General features: G+C 39.7%; 2 protein-coding genes across 5 annotated transcripts in view; one reads left to right on the top strand and one right to left on the bottom strand.

Annotated features, from left to right (window-relative positions):
* Positions 1-22,657, bottom strand: part of LOC142107222 (immunoglobulin superfamily member 1-like) — a 196,929-nt gene that overhangs the window by 129,484 nt on the left and 44,788 nt on the right. The window lies entirely within an intron of this gene.
* TTYH1 (tweety family member 1) overlaps positions 1-22,657 on the top strand; it is a 110,581-nt gene that overhangs the window by 55,821 nt on the left and 32,103 nt on the right. For both annotated transcript variants that reach the window (XM_075190478.1, XM_075190477.1), the window contains exons 3-4: positions 14,153-14,264; positions 21,584-21,804. In XM_075190478.1, coding sequence (XP_075046579.1) covers positions 14,153-14,264; positions 21,584-21,804 — 333 coding nt within the window. The remainder of the gene's footprint in view (positions 1-14,152; positions 14,265-21,583; positions 21,805-22,657) is intronic.

Raw genomic sequence — 22,657 nt, 5'->3', positions numbered from 1 at the left:
TCCCCCCAGCACACTGCTATAGCCAGCAACAGATCTGCTATTTCTACTGTAGATAAAAATGTAGCTGATGTTTGTTCCTGACCAACATTGCCCCACACACAGCCCACTCGATACTTTTACCTTTGCATTCTAGCTGGTCCAGTGTGCAATATGATGTAGCACATGTCCTTGTGTTTCAATCTCCCATTGTCCTATAGATTGTAAGCTTGCGAGCAGGGTTCTCTTACCTCTCTATCTGTATGTATTACCCAGTATTGTTTTATTAATATTTGTTCCCAATTGCAAAGCGCTACGGAATTTTCTGGCACTATATAAATAAATGTTCATGATGATGATCTATATTCGCACTATGCTAAGTCTAACCTCTGAATATTAAAATGCTGTAAAATATACATACTATATACTATACCATATAATATACTCAGGAGTAAGTGGCAAGTTAACCCTTACCACTCTGGGCAAGAATTGCCAAGGTAGCTGAGCAATACTTTGCTGATTCAATGAGATCTTAACCCCTTGAGTGCTAAGGATGAGTGGGACTCGTCCTCTACATGACCCCCTAAATTGCTAAAGACGAGCCCCACTGTGAGTTTTAAGTTGCCGGAGGAGAAGAATCTTCTCTGCATTAGAAACGTGTGCATGCCGGCATCTATTAAAGCCTATCGGAAATACCAGGAATAGGGGGGGGGGGGTTCTTTTACAGCCTCTATCTCCCTTACCCTGGCACTTAGAAAGTTGGGGGTATCCTTGTTTTTACTGAGGGAAGTCCCTCAGTTTCTTTATTGTCTGTTCATCTTTTTAATCAGCAGGTAATAAATAAATATGTGATAAGCCCAATAGTGCTCAGCACAGGGGTGGGAAAAGCCTCAGCAGCGAAAGTGTTAATGATAAAGAATAAATCACTTAATGCAGCGATAAGCAGAGACCAGCCCTATCACTGGATATTAATAAATAGAGCCCTAAATGCTTTAAATGTCAGCCTCTCATACACTTTTCACCTATAGCATACCCTTTTCCCTTAGATCTAGCTAAGCTCACTGGTACTCTATTCACCCTAGAGGGTATATTTACTAAACTGTTTTCAAAAGTGGAGATATTGCCTATAACAACCAATCAGATTCTAGGGCCTGATTCATTAAGGATCTTAACTTAAGAAACTTCTTATTTAAGTCTCCTGGACAAAACCATGTTACAATGCAAGGGGTGCAAATTAGTGTTCTGTTTTGCACATAAGTTAAATACTGGCTGTTTTTTCATGTAGCACACAAATACTCGATAGCTTATTTGTACACTGAAATTTAAAGTTAATCTAGGACATACCCTACCCCAAACTATAAATCTGTCCCCACATTTTAAATGTACCTCCCCCTCCAATGCAACATGGGTTTGCCCAGATGCAAATTGACTGCTTTTTTATGCTTTGCTCTCCTTAATGACTCAGGCCCCATGTCTCCATCCTGGCCTGTCTCAGCTGTGGTTCCATGAACACGCCCTTACTGTACTCAGCCTATGTTAGACCACCCCTTCCCTCCCCAATCTTCCTCTCCAGTCATATGGAGGAACAAATGTCATATGTGAACAAGTCTGCCTGAGAATATATATGTGCGCTCTCTTGGGGGGGAAATGCAAATTTTCATAATTTATGTTACACAGACAAGCGTACATCCAACTCAGCATCAGCCCATTCCGACTATGTGGTAGCAACTATTTATACACAGCATGAGCCTATCAGAACGTACCAACAGGTCATGTTACCGAGCACCAAGATGGACACAACCCACCCAGTAACTCACATGCGACCGCGTAGGTGCAAAACCCAAATAGCTTATATTAATGTAATAAATTAAAAGGGAGATGTACAGCACAATTAAACTATATTTGAGCAACATTAACATTTTGTATGTTTAGATACATTTAGAAATATTGAGTAAATTGATTATGAATATATAGTGAATAGTGTGTGAATAGTGATGGACTAAATATTGATTGTAAAGCGCTACGGAATATGTTGGCGCTATATAAATAAATGATGATGATGATGATGATGATATTGGTAGTTAAAATAAAAATAAGTGAAGCGCAGAAGTATATAGCTTCCCACAGTCTCTCTCTCCCATTTGAAGGGGTTGCAGTTTGACTGTCTGGGGGGAAAAGAAAAGAGGCTTCATTTTCCACTACCCCTCCCCTCTTTAAAGCACTATCATTTTCCCACCAAGAATTCCTCCAGTGAAAGGAAAGGGAGCCATTAACATGACAATGGTTCTTTTCAAATAGCGGTGAAGCCTGTCTCCATGGAGACAAGGAGGTGGTGGGAGGGAACGTGATAGAAAGGGAATATGGAGGGTGGGGAGGTGAATACTTCGGCTGAGGGCCTCACAGGTCATAGGTCAATTCCCACCATAAGTAACATAGGGAAATTGAGGTTAACTTTACAGCTATTAATATCAGTGGAAGAATTACATATACTGCCCTGTGATGTCCTATTATTTTCCGCAATAGAAGCTCTAGGAACACTTCACTGCTGACCAGTGTCATTTCTACACCTCCCAAGGTGACACAAACCTTGTCCAGTTCATTTACGCTTAAACGTCTTACGAATTAAGAACACATGCTCAAATCTACCTTCAGCACACAGAACAAAAGCAGTGCTGCATTTTTGGTTAATATAATATATCAGGGACATTGTTAGCGTCACAAAAGTCTATGGACAGATCCTTAATCGGAAATATACTCTATTTGAATATACGGTTTATGTCATACTTGGTCACTCTCACGGAATGTCCGGGAGATTCCCGAATTTCCGGGTAGGTCTTCCGGACTCCCAGAAGAGCAGACAATTCTCCTGCATCCTGCCCGCTTCCTAGTGAAGTGGGCAGGATGTAAGCCTCAACGGCGAGGAGAATGGTGTCATTTTGGCTCTGCCCCCGCCACAAAATGTAAATTTTGTCAATGGGGGTGGGGCTAAATGACGCGACCATCCCTACCACGCCAGAAGAGACCCAGCTCTGCTGTTATGAGAGCAGGGGGGGGTGGTCTTTGGCATTGCCGGACCCCTTTACCTTCTAGCCACCCCTTTCGCTAGCTGCCATTGCGCCTCTTGCTGCAGGATTGCTATATTGCTTACTGGGCAGCTATAACTTCACATGGAAAAGTTTCCCATAGTGGCCAAATAATGTTTCAAATTAGCAGAATCTTAACAATAATAACATTTAATAACTTGGTCTGTTGTAAGTTTTACATTGTTTGTTTAATTTGTGATCACACTGTTGATTCATTAAAATAAAAAATAATCTTATATTCTGTAATTATATATTAACCGTTCATTAGACCTTCGGGTCAATGTAATTACTTAGGTTGTACAGCCCATATTCCATTTAATAGAACTAGTTGGATGTATGAACTTTCTATACGTTTCATGACATCTCAATATTTCTGCACCAGTTTTACAGGACCTTACTCCGGTAGTATCTAACTTTCAATAAGATCAGTACACTAATTTCCTGAAATAATCTGTGCTGCTGATTGGCTGGGTAGCTCTAGACCCACTAACATTAAAACTAAAGACACCGGGGGGGGGGGGGGTATATTTACTAAACTGCGGGTTTGAAAAAGTGGAGACCAATCAGATTCTAGCTATCATTTATTTAGTACATTCTACAAAATGACAGCTAGAATCTGATTGGTTGCTATAGGCAACATCTCCACTTTTTCAAACCTGCAGCTTAGTAAATATACCCCTTAGGTGGGGCAGCACGGTGGCTTAGAGGTTTGCACATCTGCCTCACAGCACATGAGTTCAATTCCCGACCATGGCCTGTTCTGTGTGGAGTTTGTATGTTTGTGTGGGTTTCTTCCGGGTGCTCCGGTTTCCTGCCACACTCCGAAAACATACTGGTAGATTGATTGGTTGCTGACAAAATTAACACTAATGTCTGTGTGTGTGTGTTAGGGAATTTAGACTGTAAGCTTCAACAAGGCAGGGACTGATGTGAATTACAAAATATTCTCTGTACAGCGCTATAGAATTGGTGGTGCTATATAAACAAATGATGAGGAGATGAATTGTGAAAACAAACATGTGCTGACCTTAAGTAAGTATATGCACCTAATTAGGTACTTTCATTATATAAATATTTATACTAAAACGTTTTATTGAAGTGGCTTTGAAAACATTTGTAAAATAAATATTTTATATATGTGTCCAAGAGACAGCATGAACGCAGGGTATGCAGCTACTCAGAGCTGGCAGGTAACATAACCACAAAAGTGCCCATGCAGCACAGAAACAGGACATGAAGGAGGTTTAGGTAATGTTAATGGTGAAGGGCAGTCATGTTTGCCACAGCTGACTGTCTTATGATTTCTACACTGACTAGTTCATCTTTCATGTCTCCACCTTCCACTATATCTCCTCAAATGTCCCATGGCACAGGAATGCCAGTCACTAATGGCTGCTTTAATACTGATGTCTGGTAATGTTTCTGCCTTACAGTAGCCACACACACTTCCCCAACCAGCAGCTACAATTGTTATTCCTCTACCCCAGTGGATCCCAAACTTTCTTAGTTCGAAACACCCTTAAGGTCTCCATCATTTTTTCAAGGCATCCCTAAGCCAAAATAGTTACCAAGTAGTCCCCCACCTTGCTTACCACCAGCCCTGGCCGGGGAACCCCTGTGGGATCACTGAGGCACCCCAGGGAGCCGTGGTGCACAGTTTGAGAACCACGGCTCCACCTTATGTATCAATTGTTCCCCACATCTCTTAGATTGTAAGCGAATTTGGGCAGGGCCATCTTCAGCTTCTGTTTCATGTCATCGTATGTTATTTAGAGCTCCTCAGTCTACAGCGCTACATGATATGTTGGTGCTATATAAATAAAATTTAACAAATAATTATAGGATAAATGTCCCTTAAAATCAAAATACACATAAGGGATTTATGCATTAAATGAAATGACTAAGTATAAGACAATAAGAATAGCAGCAATTAGATTTTGGCAACTTTATAGATAACAGGTTTACGGATAAGAGATACAATCCATGTATTTTATTTTTGAATCTCCCCATTTTCTATTGATAAACAGTCACAAAAATGTATTTATGTTGAGGCAAAACTGATTACGGTTAGTCCCATTAAGTACGTTTAAAACTCATTCAGAAAGAACCAATCCACAAAAATGTTCAGCGTATTATTAGACTTCCAGATAAAACCCTGATTGGAAGAGGCTGCTTTGGGCTTTTTCCCAGCCAGTGGATTAGAGACAGTCAATGCTTTCTCCCAATGTCATTATGCCCCTTGTTCATTCAGTTATGCATTCATATGGAATGCATAACAAGTTAGCAGCATGGGGTAATCCATGAGAAATAAAGAATTGCATTTTCCTGTGTGGACAATGTACTAGCCTTCTATTTTGGCATCATTGTCTAGAAGTTCATTGCTGTGTCCATTCTATTGCATGATATCCAGTTTAAAAAATGTTCTCTATTGAGAAATGTAAATTGCAATTTATTTTTAAAATTATTTTATACAGTATTCCTAGATTGCCTGGTTACTAAGACAAGCACTCCTCATCCATGTATAGTTCTTACTCTACAGCACGGTGGCTCAGTGGTTAGCACTTCTGCCTCACAGCTCTGGGGTCATGAATTCAATTCCTGACCATGGCCTTATCTGTGTGTAGTTTGTATGTTCTCCCCGTGTTTGCATGGGTTTGCTCCAGGTGCTCCGGTTTCCTCCCACATTACAAAAACATATTAGTAGGTTAATTGGCCGCTGACAAAAATTAACCCTAGTCTGTGTGTGGCTTAGGGAATTTAGACTGTAAGTCCAATGGGACAGGGACTGATGACAAATATTTTTCTGTACAGCGCTGCGGAATTGGTGGCGCTATATAAATAAATGATGATGGTATATACCACGATCATTTATAACACCACCCTTATAAATCACCAGGTTTATTGTCTGTAAAAAGTGCAATACAATGTAATAATTCCATTATGTCACCTTTTTGTATAACGCCACCTTTGCTATAACGCTATGTTTGACCTGTGTTCTTAGCGGGTGGAAAACCGAGGGAGTATTTTACCTGGAACAGATACAACAATTTGAACAAGTGAGCAAATTAAATGAAACATGAGTGACCTCCATCTCCACCTGACATTATGTGGGGGATTTGCTAAAGGTATATCTTTTATACCAGCTTAGCAGACCTTTGTTTATTCACAAAGCTCAATGAGGTTAGGAGAAAATGTTAAAAAAAACAAACATAAAACAATACTAATTTTCCTTTAGCTGGTTGGCTTTTGGAAGTGAACATAGACCTGCTAAGCCAGAACATACCCCGATTTTATGTTTACGTCAACAAATTTAAAGAGTCGTTCTCCATTATAAAGCAAGAGAGTGTCAGCTTATAAGGCTAACGTAACGTCACATCAGCTGCACATAAAGGATTTACTGATTAAGGGGTTCCTGTAGAATTGGACGGAAATAGCGTTTTCTGTGAATAATACGGTTTTTTAGTTCTGTGCATGCCCACAGAGCACTAATTATGGCTGTGGCCATAGGTAGAGTCCCCTCTTGTGATTATGGCTGCTTGCGGCCCTTTCATCATCATCACCATTTATATAGCGCCACTAATTCCGCAGCGCTGTACAGAGAACTCATTCACATCAGTCCCTGCCCCATTGGGGCTTACAGTATAAATTCCCTAATATAGACACTCATTCACACACAGACAGACAGGGAGACAGACAGCGAGGGAGAGACTAGGATCAATTTTGATAGCAGCCAATTAACCTACCAGTATGTTTTTGGCGTGTGGGAGGAAACCGGAGCACCCGGAGGAAACCCACGCAAACCCAGGGAGAACATACAAACTCCACACAGATAAGGCCATGGTTGGAAATCGAACTCATGACCCCAGTGCTGTGAGGCAGAAGTGCTAACCACTAGGCCACCGTGCTGCCCGGTGTCGGCCCTTCACGATTAAAGAGGTAGAATGGGGAACTGAGGGGGCGTATATGGTCGCGTTGGAACAAATACGTCTTATGTAGACTGACAATCAGGAGACGGGAATCTTGCAGGTGATCGATCACTAGTGTGAGCTACGAACTGATAGTCATGACGATCAGATTAGATGCATCCAGCTCAACATATCCCCGTAAAATCTATTTTTTTTGGATGCAATTTCCATCTGCGTTTTAGACAGAAGACCCTCAATCACCAGTTTTCACAGGTTGCAACTACAATTTAGCGACTTTTTACAGGTTTTCTAATTGAGCAAGGAAACATATATCAGGTGCTTTGCCTGTGAAGTTCTTGTATGTTGTCAGACAACGATCTGTATTTATCTAGTTCAGGCTTTGTTAATGATAGGGAGAGTTGGAAGGAAAAAGACAAACACAGGCATCATTTGGGTGATCAGGCTACTTAGTAATTAAATCTAAGAAAGGCGCTCATTATTTCCTCTGTTATCTGTCTTGAAGAGCTGGATAAATTAAATGGTCGCTTGCTGAAATGGGGTGGTAGAAGGCAGAACAACAAAAAGTGTTCTGGTAATCACAGGAATTGACAGTTTCCCTTATGGTCTATAGGGGTCTATTTAATAAAAGGCAGCTATAGAAAATCAACTATTGCCACAATCTTTCATTAAAATCTCACAGAGGCAGCTGAGCAATATGTACCTGGCTCTGGGACACTGACCGGGAGTGGTAAGGGTTAAATGACCGCTTCGCTGGCCGGTATCGGGAGATATGTACGTATTTGACCTGACTTTCAGCTAAATTTAGTAAACAAAACAAAAACATTGTAAAAAAAAAATAGATAAAAATATTTAATAAAAAGAACTAATAACATAAAATATTGACTAGTGAAACAAGTGGTTTATTCTGATGCATTGTTTAGGAGCACACCTGTACTTGTTGTAACGAAATTGGAATTTATCAGAATAATATTATTTCACTGGAATGATTGATTACTATTTAAACAAAATAAGGATTTAACAGCCTTATTTAGACTCAAACCATATTTGTACATTATGTTTAGTTTGGTAGTGCTGTGTGATGTCATATTTTTACTGATTATTATTTGTTGACTGACTGGTAGCATATTGGTTAGTGATGTGAACTTGTGTTAGTAAATGCAAATAAATCATTTATATCAATTATATCTATTATCATGAATATGTGAGTGTGGATGTTGAGTGTATGTGTAATATCGCAAGTATATAAATATATTGCATGACTGAAAGTGCCACATAGTTATGGTCCTGGACACCTTATGTTGTATGTGTTACATTGTATTACTTGATTGTACTTCTTCTAGTTGGCGTCCGGGAGCTGCCGGGAGGAGGTGGGCGTGCGGGGGGCGGGGCTCCGAAAACCGTGTCATCTTGGACCCAATGCCGCGATTCCCGGAGAATTGCGGCATTTTGGGCAGATATGGGAGACTGCCATACTCCTGAAAGACCCACCTGGAATCTGGGAGTCTCCCGGACATTCCGGGAGAGTTGGCAAGTATGGAGCATATCAAATGTGCCGTTACTTTGTAGATATATATAAATAACAATAACCTATTTAGAAGCACATTCTGGAAAATAATGCAACAGATAAAGTTTGTCAATCACAAAGCTTTAATCATGTCCTAAAGTATCAGGCAGCTAACATAACTATAGACTTTACGCTCATTTAATACCTACCAGCATATTGCAAATTAACAACTTGTCAATCAGCTGTTATGACGCAGCACCTGTCCGTTATGAATGGTTGCAGGCAGCAACATAAGTGAAAATTAATTATTATCCTGCTCATTTTAATGTTCACAATCACAGGGTGTCTCCAGTAAGTGTGATAGCAACATTCCCTCCAGATTAAGGCTTTTTACCATCTGTTCCACCCACCTTGTAACAGATGCATAAGAATGTGATTTACAATTACATCATGGAGGATGGATGTGAAAGAGAATCAGTGTGTCATCTTAATTCTATGCAGTGTTTAAGACTGTGAAGGAATCAGATTCTGCCATTTTACGCAGCATACCGAAGTGTCTCAGCTTAAAGGGAAACTGCACCAAATAATTGGTTAAAGTAGAACTATCTCCAATTTTTAATTTCCTTACTATATAGCATACCTCACAATTGTGCCCATTTTGGAAGTCCTGGTTTGAGGGTCCTGAGGGCTCTGTTCCACCATCCCACCCGTGGACACCTTTGATCAGAAAGTGGAGAGTTATGACTTGTGACATGGGCACACCCCATCATAATCATCATTTATTTATATAGCGCCACCGATTCCGCAGCGCTGTACAGAGAACTCATTCACATCAGTCCCTGCCCCATTGAAGCTTAGTCTAAATTCCCTAACATACACAGAGAGAGAGAGAGAGAGAGAGAGACATTAGGGTCAATTTTGATAACAGCCAATTAAACTACTAGTATGTTTTTGGAGTGTGGGAGGAAACCGGAGCACCCGGAGAAAACCCATGCAAACACAGGGAGAACATACAAACTCCACACAGATAAGGCCATGGTCGGGAATTGAACTTATGACCCCAGTGCTGTGAGGCAGAAGAGCTAACCACTTAGCATCATGATCTGGGCATGTTAAATACTGACTGTTTTTTCATATAGCATACAAATACTTGATAGCTTATTTGTACACTGAAATTTAAAGTTGATATTTGTACATGAAAAAACAATCAGTATTTAACTTATGTGCAAAACAGAAAACTAATTTGCACCCCTTGCATTGTAACATGGTTTTGTCCAGGAGACTTAAATAAGAAACTTCTTAATTTAAGATCCTTAATGAATCAGGCCCAAGTTATAACATAATGTGTTGTGCACTATATAGTAAGCAAAAAAAGGGTGGTTCTCTTGGCATTTTGTTCACCAGAGAGAGGACATTTTATCCAACACGCTATAGTCTCTTACAGACGGGCTATAGGTGTCTTCCGCAACAGAACTTGTCAAATACCTCCTCAATTACCCTCAACAGGCCAAATTTTCCTGTTTGCGGATCAATAATGACTCATTCACTTGTGAAGGCTCAAAATGGGGGCTGCTGCAAATATTGAATTTGAGAGAGTTTATAGCATATATATGTGTTTTAATATAGGACTGTATTGTCTGATCACAGCAGTTTGAAATCACAATTTGCAATACATTTTAGGGCTTCTGTAAAACCACACTGTGGAAACCACGTTGTGAGCTTGGACTCCAGCGGTTAAGACACAAGGACATTTGTGTTCCATCGCCTCTTTCGGCATACTGAACTGCACTCATCTTGCTTTGTTAGTTTATTGTAATTTGTGTTCATATATATTTGTTAACATATGCTATTATATTCCCTGCATATTTCAAGCTTATGTGTTAGACAGATTTGTTCTTAAATGTCGCCAGGTGGAATAGTTACGCAGAGATAAGACAGAATAAGAGGTCTGGGCTGAACAATGAGCGTAAACAAAGTCCATATCATCCACTTTGTCATCTGGCCAACAAGGTCATTACATAATAGTACCCTGGCCCAGACTCCTAGGCTCCCTCTCCCCAGGGAACCAGTGGTCCCCAGCCAGCAGGGAAAGGATACTCCGGGGTTAGCCCTATCATCTTACCTCCTATCACAAGATAGCTACCGTCCTAATATGCGCCCCATTAGCTTCACCACCATGGGAATTATAAGGTTTATATGATCTGTGCCTTTGGGCTATAAAGGCAGATCTTGTTTTGTTGTGACTAGGAAATGTGATTCTGTCATGTGAATACGTTGTGCTTGTAAAGAATTCTCCTGCCTTGTATCTGTACATCGCTTGTTCTGCCATCTGCTGAATAAACTACACTTTGGTTGCAACAATTCACCTAGGTGATTTAGGGCAGCACGGTGGCTTAGTGGTTAGCACTTCTGCCTCACAGCACTGGGGTTATAAGTTCAATTCCCGACCATGGCCTTATCTGTGTGGAGTTTGTATGTTCTCCCCGTGTTTGCGTGGGTTTCCTCCAGGTGCTCCGGTTTCCTCCCACACTCCAAAAACATACTGGTAGGTTAATTGGCTGCTAACAAAAACTGACCCTAGTCTGTCTGTCTGTCTGTGTGTCTGTGTTAGGGAATTTAGACTGTGAGCCCCAATGGGGTAGGGACTGATGTGAGTGAGTTCTCTGTACAGCGCTGCGGAATTAGTGGCGCTATATAAATAAATGATGATGATGATGATTTTCAAAGGACACACGTTTCTTCACACATACACCCACATTGGTAAATCCAGGCCCACAAGGGTTTGGCAACACCCAATCTTATGTTGCAGCACGCTGTAAATTGCCTGGGCCATTTATTTGTGCTTGCCTCCCAGGACAAAAGTTGTCAGTCATCTGAATTAAATGGTCATGCGAATATAGGAAACTAACACTATTATGTTAAATACATTTAGTTACATTTAAATGTACAGTAAATATATATCTTTAATTATTTAGCTATGCTGCACAGAAAACCTAGTTTATTTTCTTGGTATGCAAACCTGCAACATCCAGCTATCAGTAGGGATGTTAACATGTGGCAAATGGCATGAGAATATGAAAAAAGTTATAAAAAATGAATGGTGAAAAGAATATATGGATCCTAAGTCCCTTTCCCTGCCTCACTCCGGTTGTCAAAAATACAGTAGTGCAGTCTGGAGTAGAAAGACATAGCCAACAATTGTGATTTTGTTAGAGCATAAGTTTCAGAAGCACTCGTAGGGCTAGATTTACTAAACTGCGTGTTTGAAAAAGTGGAGATGTTGCTTAAGCAACCAATTAGATTCTAGCTGTCATTTATTTAGTACACTGTACAAAATGACAGCTAGAATCTGATTGGTTGCTATAACCAACATCAACACTTTTTCAAACCCGCAGTTTAGTAAATATACCCCTACTGTCCAATATGGAATGAACATTTTAGTTGTCTGATTTTTTTGATCTGCTCTATGCTGGTGTATTGCTTTACTACAGGGATTCTGACCTAGTAAACTCTCTTTTAGTTTTAACTAGGTTAGCCTATACAGATAGTGTATGTCATTTTATGAGAGACCATATTTTAATTCATTACATTGTAAATTAAGATAAAATACCTTGTTCCGTATTAACCTGCCATTCCACTGCAGTTTTGTTCAAAAGCAACTTAATAACTTCCCACTTTATTAGGCCGACAGAGTGCGGGGAGTTCTCTCAGGCTCCTGGGAGAGTAGGTTACCCTGCCTGAGCAGACCCGATCTTGTGCTAAAGAGGGTGCAAAGACGTGTTTTGCTTCATCTTGCCCCCCCCTTCCCGCCCAATGTGCCATGGTAATGCGAATCACCTTGTCACTCCCCTGAACTTGCTTTTTGGACCTTGCTGTATAAACACTGCAGTTATTTCAAGTGTGCAGATAATATATAAGTTGTAACTGGGTTAGGGGAACAGGTGCCTCCTGGGGTATATGGTAGTGTACAGCAGTAGAGAAGTCACACAAGTCCAAGGTTTTAGTAAAACTGGCTGAGGGCAGTTGTAGAAGAAAATAAAGAAAAATTCAAAATAAACACTGTGCCTGTCCATGTCGTTAGGAACATGTTGTTCCTAACTATCAAACTAGAGAAAAACATAAGGACTTTCAGAAAATATTGTTCAATCACAGCAGATATCAGGCTATCTCCTGTAGAGTCCCTGCAGAGCAGAGAATGGGACGGATCACACTGACATCCTTTTAAACACACCTTACAAGTTCAACCCTTAATCAGTCTGCTGTCAGACTGGAAGATCAAAAGACCCGGACTGGGCCTTGTAAATGGAGCCCGCCCTTCTCTTTTCATTTACACCCCAGGTACCATTACCAGTTTTTCCTAAAGCTGAACATACTCTTTGGGAAGCTTTTCCCAAACACCAGTCATCTCCCTGGGGTTCAAAAGCATATATGACATACAGCATGGGACATAAATACCTGCCATATTCCACTTTCCTAGTGCTTCTTTCACTATATAATGTATATGACCATGAATCACTCAGGAAAGAAATTATATTTATGCATAGAGGTTTAAAGAGTATGGTGGTTGCCACACCCATATTTTAAATGATGTTCTTAAAACTTTTAGGACAGTATTCACGAGTGTTTGAGCCTTTAATAGCTTGTTACAGCTCATCTGTGACAGATTGGAGCGTATTACATTTATTTCAATGCGCCTCTATTTCAGCAGCTGTTTTATCTGTATATATAGCATTTGTGAGCATTTTGGAAACAGCGGATAACAGATCAAATAAATGTTATTGATTTATTTATTTCTATCAACAGCTTGTACCAAAAACACAGTTGTGCCACCAGCTTGATGTATTTCCAAGGACATACAACAAAACATTGACATCATCATCATCATTTTATTTATATAGCGCCACTAATTCCGCAGCGCTGTACAGAGAACTCATTTACATCAGTCCCTGCCCCATTGAAGCTTACAGTCTAAATTCCCCAACATACATACTCACAGACAGACAGAGAGAGACTAGGGTCAATTTTGATAGCAGCCAATTAACCTACCAGTATGTTTTTGGAGTGTGGGAGGAAACCAGAGCACCCGGAGGAAACCCACGCAAACACAGGGAGAACATACAAACTCCACACAAATAAGGCCATGGTCGGGAATTGAACTCATGACCCCAGCGCTGTGAGGCAGAAGTGCTAACCACTAGGTCACCGTGCATTTGGCTTGTCTCCTGAAGAAGAGAGTTTCCACAAATAACTGGCATTGAAAGGGTTAAAAATCGGTGGCTAATAACTTCCTTTTTTAGTATGTCACCATTCATGTGTGTGGTGATACAGATTTTCCTAGGTCATAATGTAGCTTTAAATTAACCTTTATTCTAAGTATTCAAAAATTACTATTACTATGGTTGATTACTATACATACACCAAATGTGATGTATTAACCACAGACTATATTTCAAGTACAGAATTTGTTTCTAGGCTACAGAAGGGATTCTGGGCAAGACAGACCTAGATACTGACTCCTAGGAGATGCCAGGCAGAGCCACTTATAAATTCCATTTGAGATACCAGTTAATTGGGACTTTTAAATAGTGTAAATTAGTTCTTTGTGGATGTTATCATGGGATTTACAGCAGCACTCTTATAACTCTTCTTTTTTCTCTCCTCAGTGCTGGCATTGGCATCGGTTTCTATGGAAATAGCGAAACAAATGATGGAGTATATCAAGTGACCTACTCGCTCATGAATGCCAACCACACGTTGACCTCCATTGACTTGCTGGTGAGTTCTGAGAATGAAAGACGTGTTAATATTGTTATCTGGATGGCTGAGTTGTCCGTTATCCATGTCTTTGCTCGGGATTCCATAATAGGTAAATCCAGAATAGAGGACGATGGGTCATGGCAGAAAATGTAAAACTAACAGGCCTCACGTAATGTTATATAATAATGATGTTATGCAGCCCCTATTTATGGTTAGTGTCATGTGGATATTTTGGAATACCAATCAGAAAAGCCCAGAATTCTAAAAAAAAAATGGATTCCCTGAAGCTTTATTATTAAAATAAAAGATTTTTTTTGCTTCTTTTTGTTTACTTAAATAAGACATTTTTTTTGCTTTGTTTAACTTTAGTTTTATTTTATTTTTTTACCAAATCTGGAACTGAAGTCCTGTTTTCCGGTGCCAGTGCACATGCGTGAGTCAGCAACCAGCCTAATGCATGTGCAAATTGACACCAGACTGGCCCGGTGAGCGCTAAGACTCCCCTTACCACTGGCGGACAGTTTCGTCGGGGGGGCTGGGGATCGCTCAGCTGCCCCTGTGACATTTTATTATAAAATCCAGATTTTCTGTCACTGCGATAAGTGATAATCTTCTCAACTGAGGAGGCTTGATAAATAGACCCCTTTGTAACTGATTTAATGAGGCATGGGGTGCAAGAAAACGTTATAGTTGAATATTCTAAAAGCATTATACCTTTGTCCACTTTCTTTTGCAGGTCATTCTATTACTGTTTGTACTATTAATGGGTTTGTTCTCGTTCAAATAACTTTATATCACTGTCTTATACTTTTCACTAAATACATTGTTTTTGCTTTCCAACTTTATTTAGCTCTTTCTGCTATTTTTTAACATGTATCCAGGGGTATATTTACTAAACTGCGGGTTTGAAAAAGTAGAGATGTTGCCTATAGCAACCAATCAGATTCTATCTGTCATTTTGTAGAATGTACTAAATAACTGATAACTAGAATCTGATTGGTTGCCATAGGCAACATTTCCACTTTTTCAAACCCACAGCTTGATAAATTTCCCCCAGTCGTTATATTTACTAATCTGCGGGTTTGAAAAAGTGGAAATGTTGCCTATGGCAACCAATCAGATTCTAGCTGTCATTTTGTACAATGTACTAAATAAATGATAACTGGAATCTGATATGCAACATATCCACTTTTTCTAACCTGCCGTTTAGTAAATATACCCCCAGAGTTGTTTACTTTGGTGGTTTCCAAAATGCCAAACCATCGACAGTGGTTGGCAACAGGTGACCCCCAAAGTAAGTCCGGTTGCCCATCAATGCTCTATCGGATACAAACATATCCATAGAGTAGATTTGTGCCATATCCACGGACAATGAAAATATGAATATATAAATGAGACAGCAATGCATTTATAAAAGTCTGCAGAAGGGTACATATAAGACAGTAAATTAAAGTACTTTGAAGGTGTAAACCCCCATTTAATTTGCAGATTATTAGTTTGCTAACTTCTTTTATCCACTAATGTATATTATTCAAACCATTACTGATAAATATAGATTTCTTTATCCCAATACAGAATTTAATGGTTGCTATGCATAGTACATGTTTTGGGCCCCCAATTTTATTATATTCTGTAAACATTACCTGTAGGGTAGGAGAACACTAAAGTGCTGGTACCCACTCTTCCTGTACCCAGTGAGATGATATTAATAACAAAGTCTACCTGATTCTTCAGCTCTCATACACAGGTTTCTGTGCTACATCTAGGATAGGAAGCCGCTTAACACCCCGCTTAACTCTGAAAGTGAATTGGACTCTATCATCCAAGCTGTTCTCCATGTGAATGAGGTGTCAAATCAAATTAAGTCAATTCCTGCATAGGAACCATGTACACTGCCATGTGTGAGACACCTGGTATTGTATTAGATCACTGAAAGAAGGGGCGAAGATTTTAATATTAACTGGTACAAGAGGTGCATGAAATATTTTAACTGGACTGAAGAATCCCTCTTATCACAGTCATACATGTTTTTATGTTACCGTCCATGTAGGTATCTTCAGAAGAGCATCTGCTGATAGCTAATGATATTAAATCTGTACCAGCGTGAAAGAGCATTGAATGTAGACCTTGACATTTGCTCATGAATTTAAAAAATAAAGTGATAAAAAAAAATCAGTCATATAGCCTGTCTCTGGTTCCATACGACTCTTCCGGGTCTTACTGACCTAGGTTGCCATTTGGATAATCCTGGATGTATTTGGTAGAACGGAACCAAGAATAACTTCAAAGCTGGATTTATTCTGATCTCCTAATTCCTTAACATCTAAGGTTCTTACATTAACTCTGAAAATAACTTACATTCCCTTTTCCGTGCAACTTTCCTGAAAACCTCCATTGAGGTAGTTACAAGGGGGTGACTAGAACAGGCCAGGTAAATTGTGGATTACTTGTGGATGGAAACAGAGTTAACTCACAAGGATTGAATATATAGAGGAAAAAACAATAACTACAAAAAGAGAGCAAGAGTAAGGCAGGGTGCACACTACAGAAAATTTCTCCCGATGCAATATCATTGCCGATTTTACCAACGACAGAAAGTCCCGGTGAGCATGCCGATTCATTCGTACACACTTACATGATTTTACATAATTTACCGTCAGATCTGTGCTCCTTATCTGTTATAACCACTGGCTGAACCAATTGCAATAGTTTTGAGTGCATACACACTGCAGGATTGGAACGTCAACGTTCCATCGTCGAACAAAATTATTAGCCTGTTTATAAAATCAAATCAAACAATTCAATGTGCATTGGAAAGATAATCGTTCATCGTTGGAGTGTACATACTAATGTGATATTGGGCAGAACGGTCGTTTATGATTGATAAATGTGATTAACCTGATAATCGGGTGAAAAACCTGTAGTGTGTACCCAACCAAAGGAGCCATCTCCATTTGTGGTATTGCGTTAGTGGCGAATACAGTGTGCTGTTATCTGCAACACAAAATATCTCTTCTCCTTTACTACAAGTTCACATGATTCTCTTTTGTAAAAGTACTATTGTACTACTATATAATAAATCCCTCTCTCAGATGTCATCAGCATTGTGAGTCGTAAACAGATAACATCCTCTAAATTAACCGAATCAGGGAAAGCAAAGCATATCTAGCTATGTGCATCACCTTCTATAACAAGCCCGAGCACTAAACAATAGTAAAAAGCAGTACAACATAGCTTGGGCTGAACTCGTACAGAAAAACACTGGAGAATAACACTCACCATTATTTTATTATGGCATTACAGTACTGATCGAATGTTACTCCATCAAGAGGAAGTTCAACTAGTGCAGTAACGATTGTTCATGTAAGTCCGTCATTGCAACAATAACTTCCAGGGGCAAAATGCAGGATTTGTAGAGGGGGGTTTCCACACCACGCCGCCAATGGGCGTGACCAGCATGCATGGGGGTGTGGCTATAATTTTAGACAGTGCTTGGCTGCTCTCCAACTCTTCCTATCCCCGTAATATACATGGGCAATGCTGCATGCACAGCTCTCCCTTTTCAAGCAGAGCCGTGTGAAGCGGGGGCAGGGTCCAGCCACCTCAATTATACAGTGCCCCAGGCTTGGAGGGGGTTTCCAGAGGTCCATACTCTATTTGTCGTTATTTAGTAACTCTCTCTAGATACTCATGTTGTTTTTTGCAGCTTGCTTTATTAAGATATAAGATAGAGCTTTGCTATCTGTCTAACTAAAAGCTGGTATGCTCTGTTATCACCCATTTTAGGTTAAGGCAATATCCGTCAATGATCGTACTGGCAGAAAGTCTGGTCTGCATAAGAAAAATAACCCCCATCCACCACCACCATAATACAAACCTTATCTTACATATATTCAGTTCTGATATACTCCCATAGCGTTTGCATATATAATTGTGGATGCCATTAGTGGCACATTTTTACAGCCACTTGTATTTAGGTTAAGTGGTCCTCTAAAGAAGATGCTAGCTGTTAGCTTGATGAAGATTGTTAGTAGCATACAAGCAATACTTTTGCTGCTCAAAAGACGCAAGAGACTTCTTGCTTCAGTACAGCATTTTTGGTAATCCCAATATGTTCCTCCAGATGTGTGCTATCTATAGCTTCTTAATAAACGGATCCCCCTCTCTTTAACTATTACGTTAAAACATTTGGTTTTTCTATTTTCATTTATAGAACCTGCAGCCTTTACCCTCTAAAACAAATGCTGAAAGTAGCCTCCTCTGCTGCTAAGCTCCTACCTCCTGCATAATCCTAAGGGGGCTGCTTGTCACTCTGCATTAAAACAGCAAACCATTCATGCAAAACCGTGTTAGCTTATTGTGTACCATAAGCCCCAGGCAAACAAAAAAGTGCTCTACTATCCTTGGCCAGAGGGTAGGCCAAGGTTTTACTCTCTGTACCATTGACACTGGCTCCTTGCCGTCAGTAGCCCAGCAGCGTGTATGCGTTTTCATAACTGTGACTCACAACAATACACATTTCAAAGGAAAGGCATTATGTGTGTTGTATGACGATTTGTAGATAATTGGATCAGGGCCATGGTACAGAGAGCATGAGCCTAGCTTCATTCTCCCATATTCTGTTTCCCCTAATATGTGTAAGCCAAACACCATACTGCGCACACACCTTCGTGTGCGTTGGGCTCATTTGTCAGTTAAGATAATGGAAGAATGACGATCCTCAAGAATTGATCGTACATGACACCATGGGGTATATTTACTAAACTGTGGGTTTGAAAAAGTGGCAATGTTGCCTATAGCAACCAATCTGATTCTATTTAGCATTTATTTAGTACAATCTACAAAATGACAGCTAGAATCTGATTGGTTGCTATGGGCAACATTTCCACTTTTTCAAACCCGCAGTTTAGTAAATATACCCCCAAGACTAAGCTCAAGCACATTCAAGATAAATTAAATATATTCTGGTTTTTTTTTATTTAGATTTTATTTTATTTATGATGAACCTCGAATTAGAACGTCGAACTTTGAACACAGAGGTGTTTGCAAGTCGTTTTAAAAAAAGATGTTAAAATACATTATAGTTTTACATTTTTTTTTAAAAACATTAAAGCAAATGGCGATCCACTCAAACTTCAAACTTGTTTGGCAAACCTCGATGAGAACTGGAAATGGCAAACACAAGCCGCAAATTTCAAAGCCACTCTTCGGATGGGGGTCTATTGAGGATTATACCGCAAACATACAGTATTCGGGGCCTTCAAAACTGTGACATTTGATTGAATTGCAAACCTGTTAGAAATTATAGAAACATCTCTAGCAAAAAAATTTATCATCTCTGAGACATCAACCACCTAGGTGACATATTGGTGTGGGTCCCAGGAAAGTATTGCAGATTCTGCTTATCACTAATGGAGATAAGATGTAGAGAACAGTTCTTTTAGTGCTGAAGACTTTGAAGTTCAATCCAAGCAGATTGCACATGTCCAGCAGCCTCCCAAACAAATTCTACATTCGGTACATGACTTCCTTCCTAGCTACTAGGATGTCTAGGAGGAAAGAATTCCTCAGGTACTGAAGAATCTTAGCACGGTGGCTTAGTGGTTAGAACTTCTTCCTCACAGCACTGGGGTCATGAGTTCGATTCCCGACTATGGCCTTATCTGTGTGGAGTTTGTATGTTCTCCCTGTGTTTGCGTGGGTTTCCTCCGAGTGCTCCGGTTTCCTCCCACAATCCAAAAACATACTAGTAGGTTAGTTGGCCGCTATCAAAGACTTGACCCTAGTCTGTGTCTGTCTGTCTGTCTGTGTGAATGTTAGGGAATTTAGACTGTAAGCTCCAATGGGGCAGGGCCTGATGTGGGCGAGTTCTCTGTACAGCGCTGCGGAATTAGTGGCGCTATATAAATAAATGATGATGATGATAAACTGGGGCTCAGTAGCTGTTGCTATGCCACAACAATGGAGGGGGTTTACTTGTAAACTAGAGGACAGTTGTTCATTAAATTAACAACTGAAAGACACCCAGCTTATATGTTTACAAAGAATAATGTCATGTAATGTGAACTAAGCTCTAATCATAGATTGTTTTCCTCACAGAAATCAATTTCAAGCCATCCTGAAGTCGTATACCAAAGTTTTACTCATGTTGTATATGAATTCTTGAGACATCGGTTGTCTAGCCAGACCTATGAAAAGCATCAGGTTAAAAATGGGCATTGTATTGGAAGGAGTTAGCCCACGCAAGCTGTGCCGGGTATTTAAACATTCCTGGTAATCCTTATTAAGCATACTATAACATTCCAACACTAGATATACTGTACGGACAATGTAACCTATTTATAATTTCCAATGAGTTGGAGCTGTTATGATTTCTCTGGCTTGATAAGGTAAAATGCATAGACTGCAATGTTACAACTGCCTCTATTGTCAAGTTATGGTATGGCAAAATACTTGCATAGCTTTATATATTACTTTCAGAGCAAAACAGCTTAAGCTTGGCGGTATGTCTACATAAAATATATAGCCAAATAAAAGTTTAAACTAAGGGAAACACAGTTATTACATGTGTATCACCCACATTCATAATAAGATCATTTGCAAATGATTGTTAACTTTTTTTTTTCTGCCGTTTTCCGGTAAAATTAAAGTAAATATTAAGATTGTTGATGAGCTGGCGATTGTAGATCTCATGTATAAATTTAATTTAAAAGATACTCATCTGTGCTTGCATATTATCCACACTTCGCAAATCACAGTTAACTCTTGGTGCTGCTGAGTAGCTAATATCTGCAAATGTTGGGCCTGATTCATTAAGGAAAGTAGGGCAAACAATGAGTAAGTTTTCTCCTGGACAAAACCATGTTACAATGCAAGGGATGCAAATTAGTTTATTATTTTACACATAAGAGAAATACTGGCTGCTTTTTTAATCTGGCACACAGATACTTGATAGCTTTATTTTTACACTGACATTTGAAGTTGATCTAGGACATGTCCTACCCTAATTATAAATATGTCCCCACATTTTAAATTGACCTCCCCCTCTAATGCAACATGGTTTTGCCCAGGTGAAAGACTACTCATTTTTTTTTTGCTTTACTTTCCTTAATGAGTCAGGTCCGTTGTGTTTTTAACTATTATTTGGGATATTAAAAAGAGAATCAGTAGACATCTACTTGAAGCTATCCTTCATTATCTTGTCCCTTAAAACATGTAAAAAAACATTATATGTAATTCTTCTGAATTTAGGTCATCTTCCCTATAACAATACACTGAAAGATTTCAGGCGTTGGGTTTCTACAAACTGTATTAATTGTCACTCTTTGTTCCCACAGATCTCGGACATGGTGAAGCTTCTCAACTCTGTGGTGAAGAGCGACCTAACTCAACTGGAAGAGATTTTTTCTAAGCGCACAGATTTTTTGGTAATTGTTCGGAACACCAGACGGGAAGTGGAGTCCGTGGCTCAGCAATTGGCAGAGATCTCCTTCTGGAAGGGGGTTGAGCCGAATCCGAACTTTGTGGCAGAGCAAGTTAATTTCATTGAGGATTACAGGTGAGTTTCTGAGCTTGTCTATGATCTATTCATCTAATCTATTATACACATGACTCGCAGAAACAAGGTGAGAGTCAGCCATGCGATTTATCACCTAAAGCATCCTGTCTCATGTTCGGTATTTAAATTTAGCTTTTAAATCCAAAAGGTTAATAACATTGACAGCTACAGATGAGCTTTTTTTCTTTCAATTTGAAATTGTAATCCAAATTATTTTGATAATTAAAATGTATAATAATATACTTTTAGATTCTATCACTTGTATAACCAAAAAAGGTGAAATCAATAAATGATTAGACATATTTGGTATATGAGCCAATATTATTATTATTACTACGATATTCTTCTTCTTTCTTCCAGTTTCTGTTTTTATTTGTCCATTACTAAAAAGACATATTTAATATGTTGTAAGCAAATTGTTAGGGGGGTTTCTAGGGGTGAAAGGCCTAAAGAATAAGGCGTTGAGGTTGAAGTGGGAGGAAGGGGTGAGATGTTACTTTTCCATTCATTTTTTTTTTTACTTTTTGGGGGAATTCTCCCTTTCATTTCTCTGCCTGAACTTTCTTTGCTCACAGTTTATACATCACTGTACCCACAGCAGGTGCTACCACTAGGCTAACCTAAGTGGTTGCCTAGTGGCGGCAAGGTTTAGGGGGCACATAAAACACTGAGGGCTTTATGTACAGTTGGACGCAAGTCTGACCAGTGGCGGATCAGAGCGGCCGGGCAGCACACTGTCCCTACCTGTCACTGCTGAACGGACCTGCACATAGTGTGCAGCCGCCGGCAGCCTCAGATGTAAAAAAGGGGGCGGGGCCTAAATCGCCCCCCCCCCCCTAAATCGCCCCGGGTA

This window comes from Mixophyes fleayi, chromosome 11 (genome assembly GCF_038048845.1).
Source record: "Mixophyes fleayi isolate aMixFle1 chromosome 11, aMixFle1.hap1, whole genome shotgun sequence".
Taxonomy (NCBI): Eukaryota; Metazoa; Chordata; class Amphibia; order Anura; family Limnodynastidae; genus Mixophyes; species Mixophyes fleayi.
This window is presented reverse-complemented; position numbering and strand designations above follow the sequence as displayed.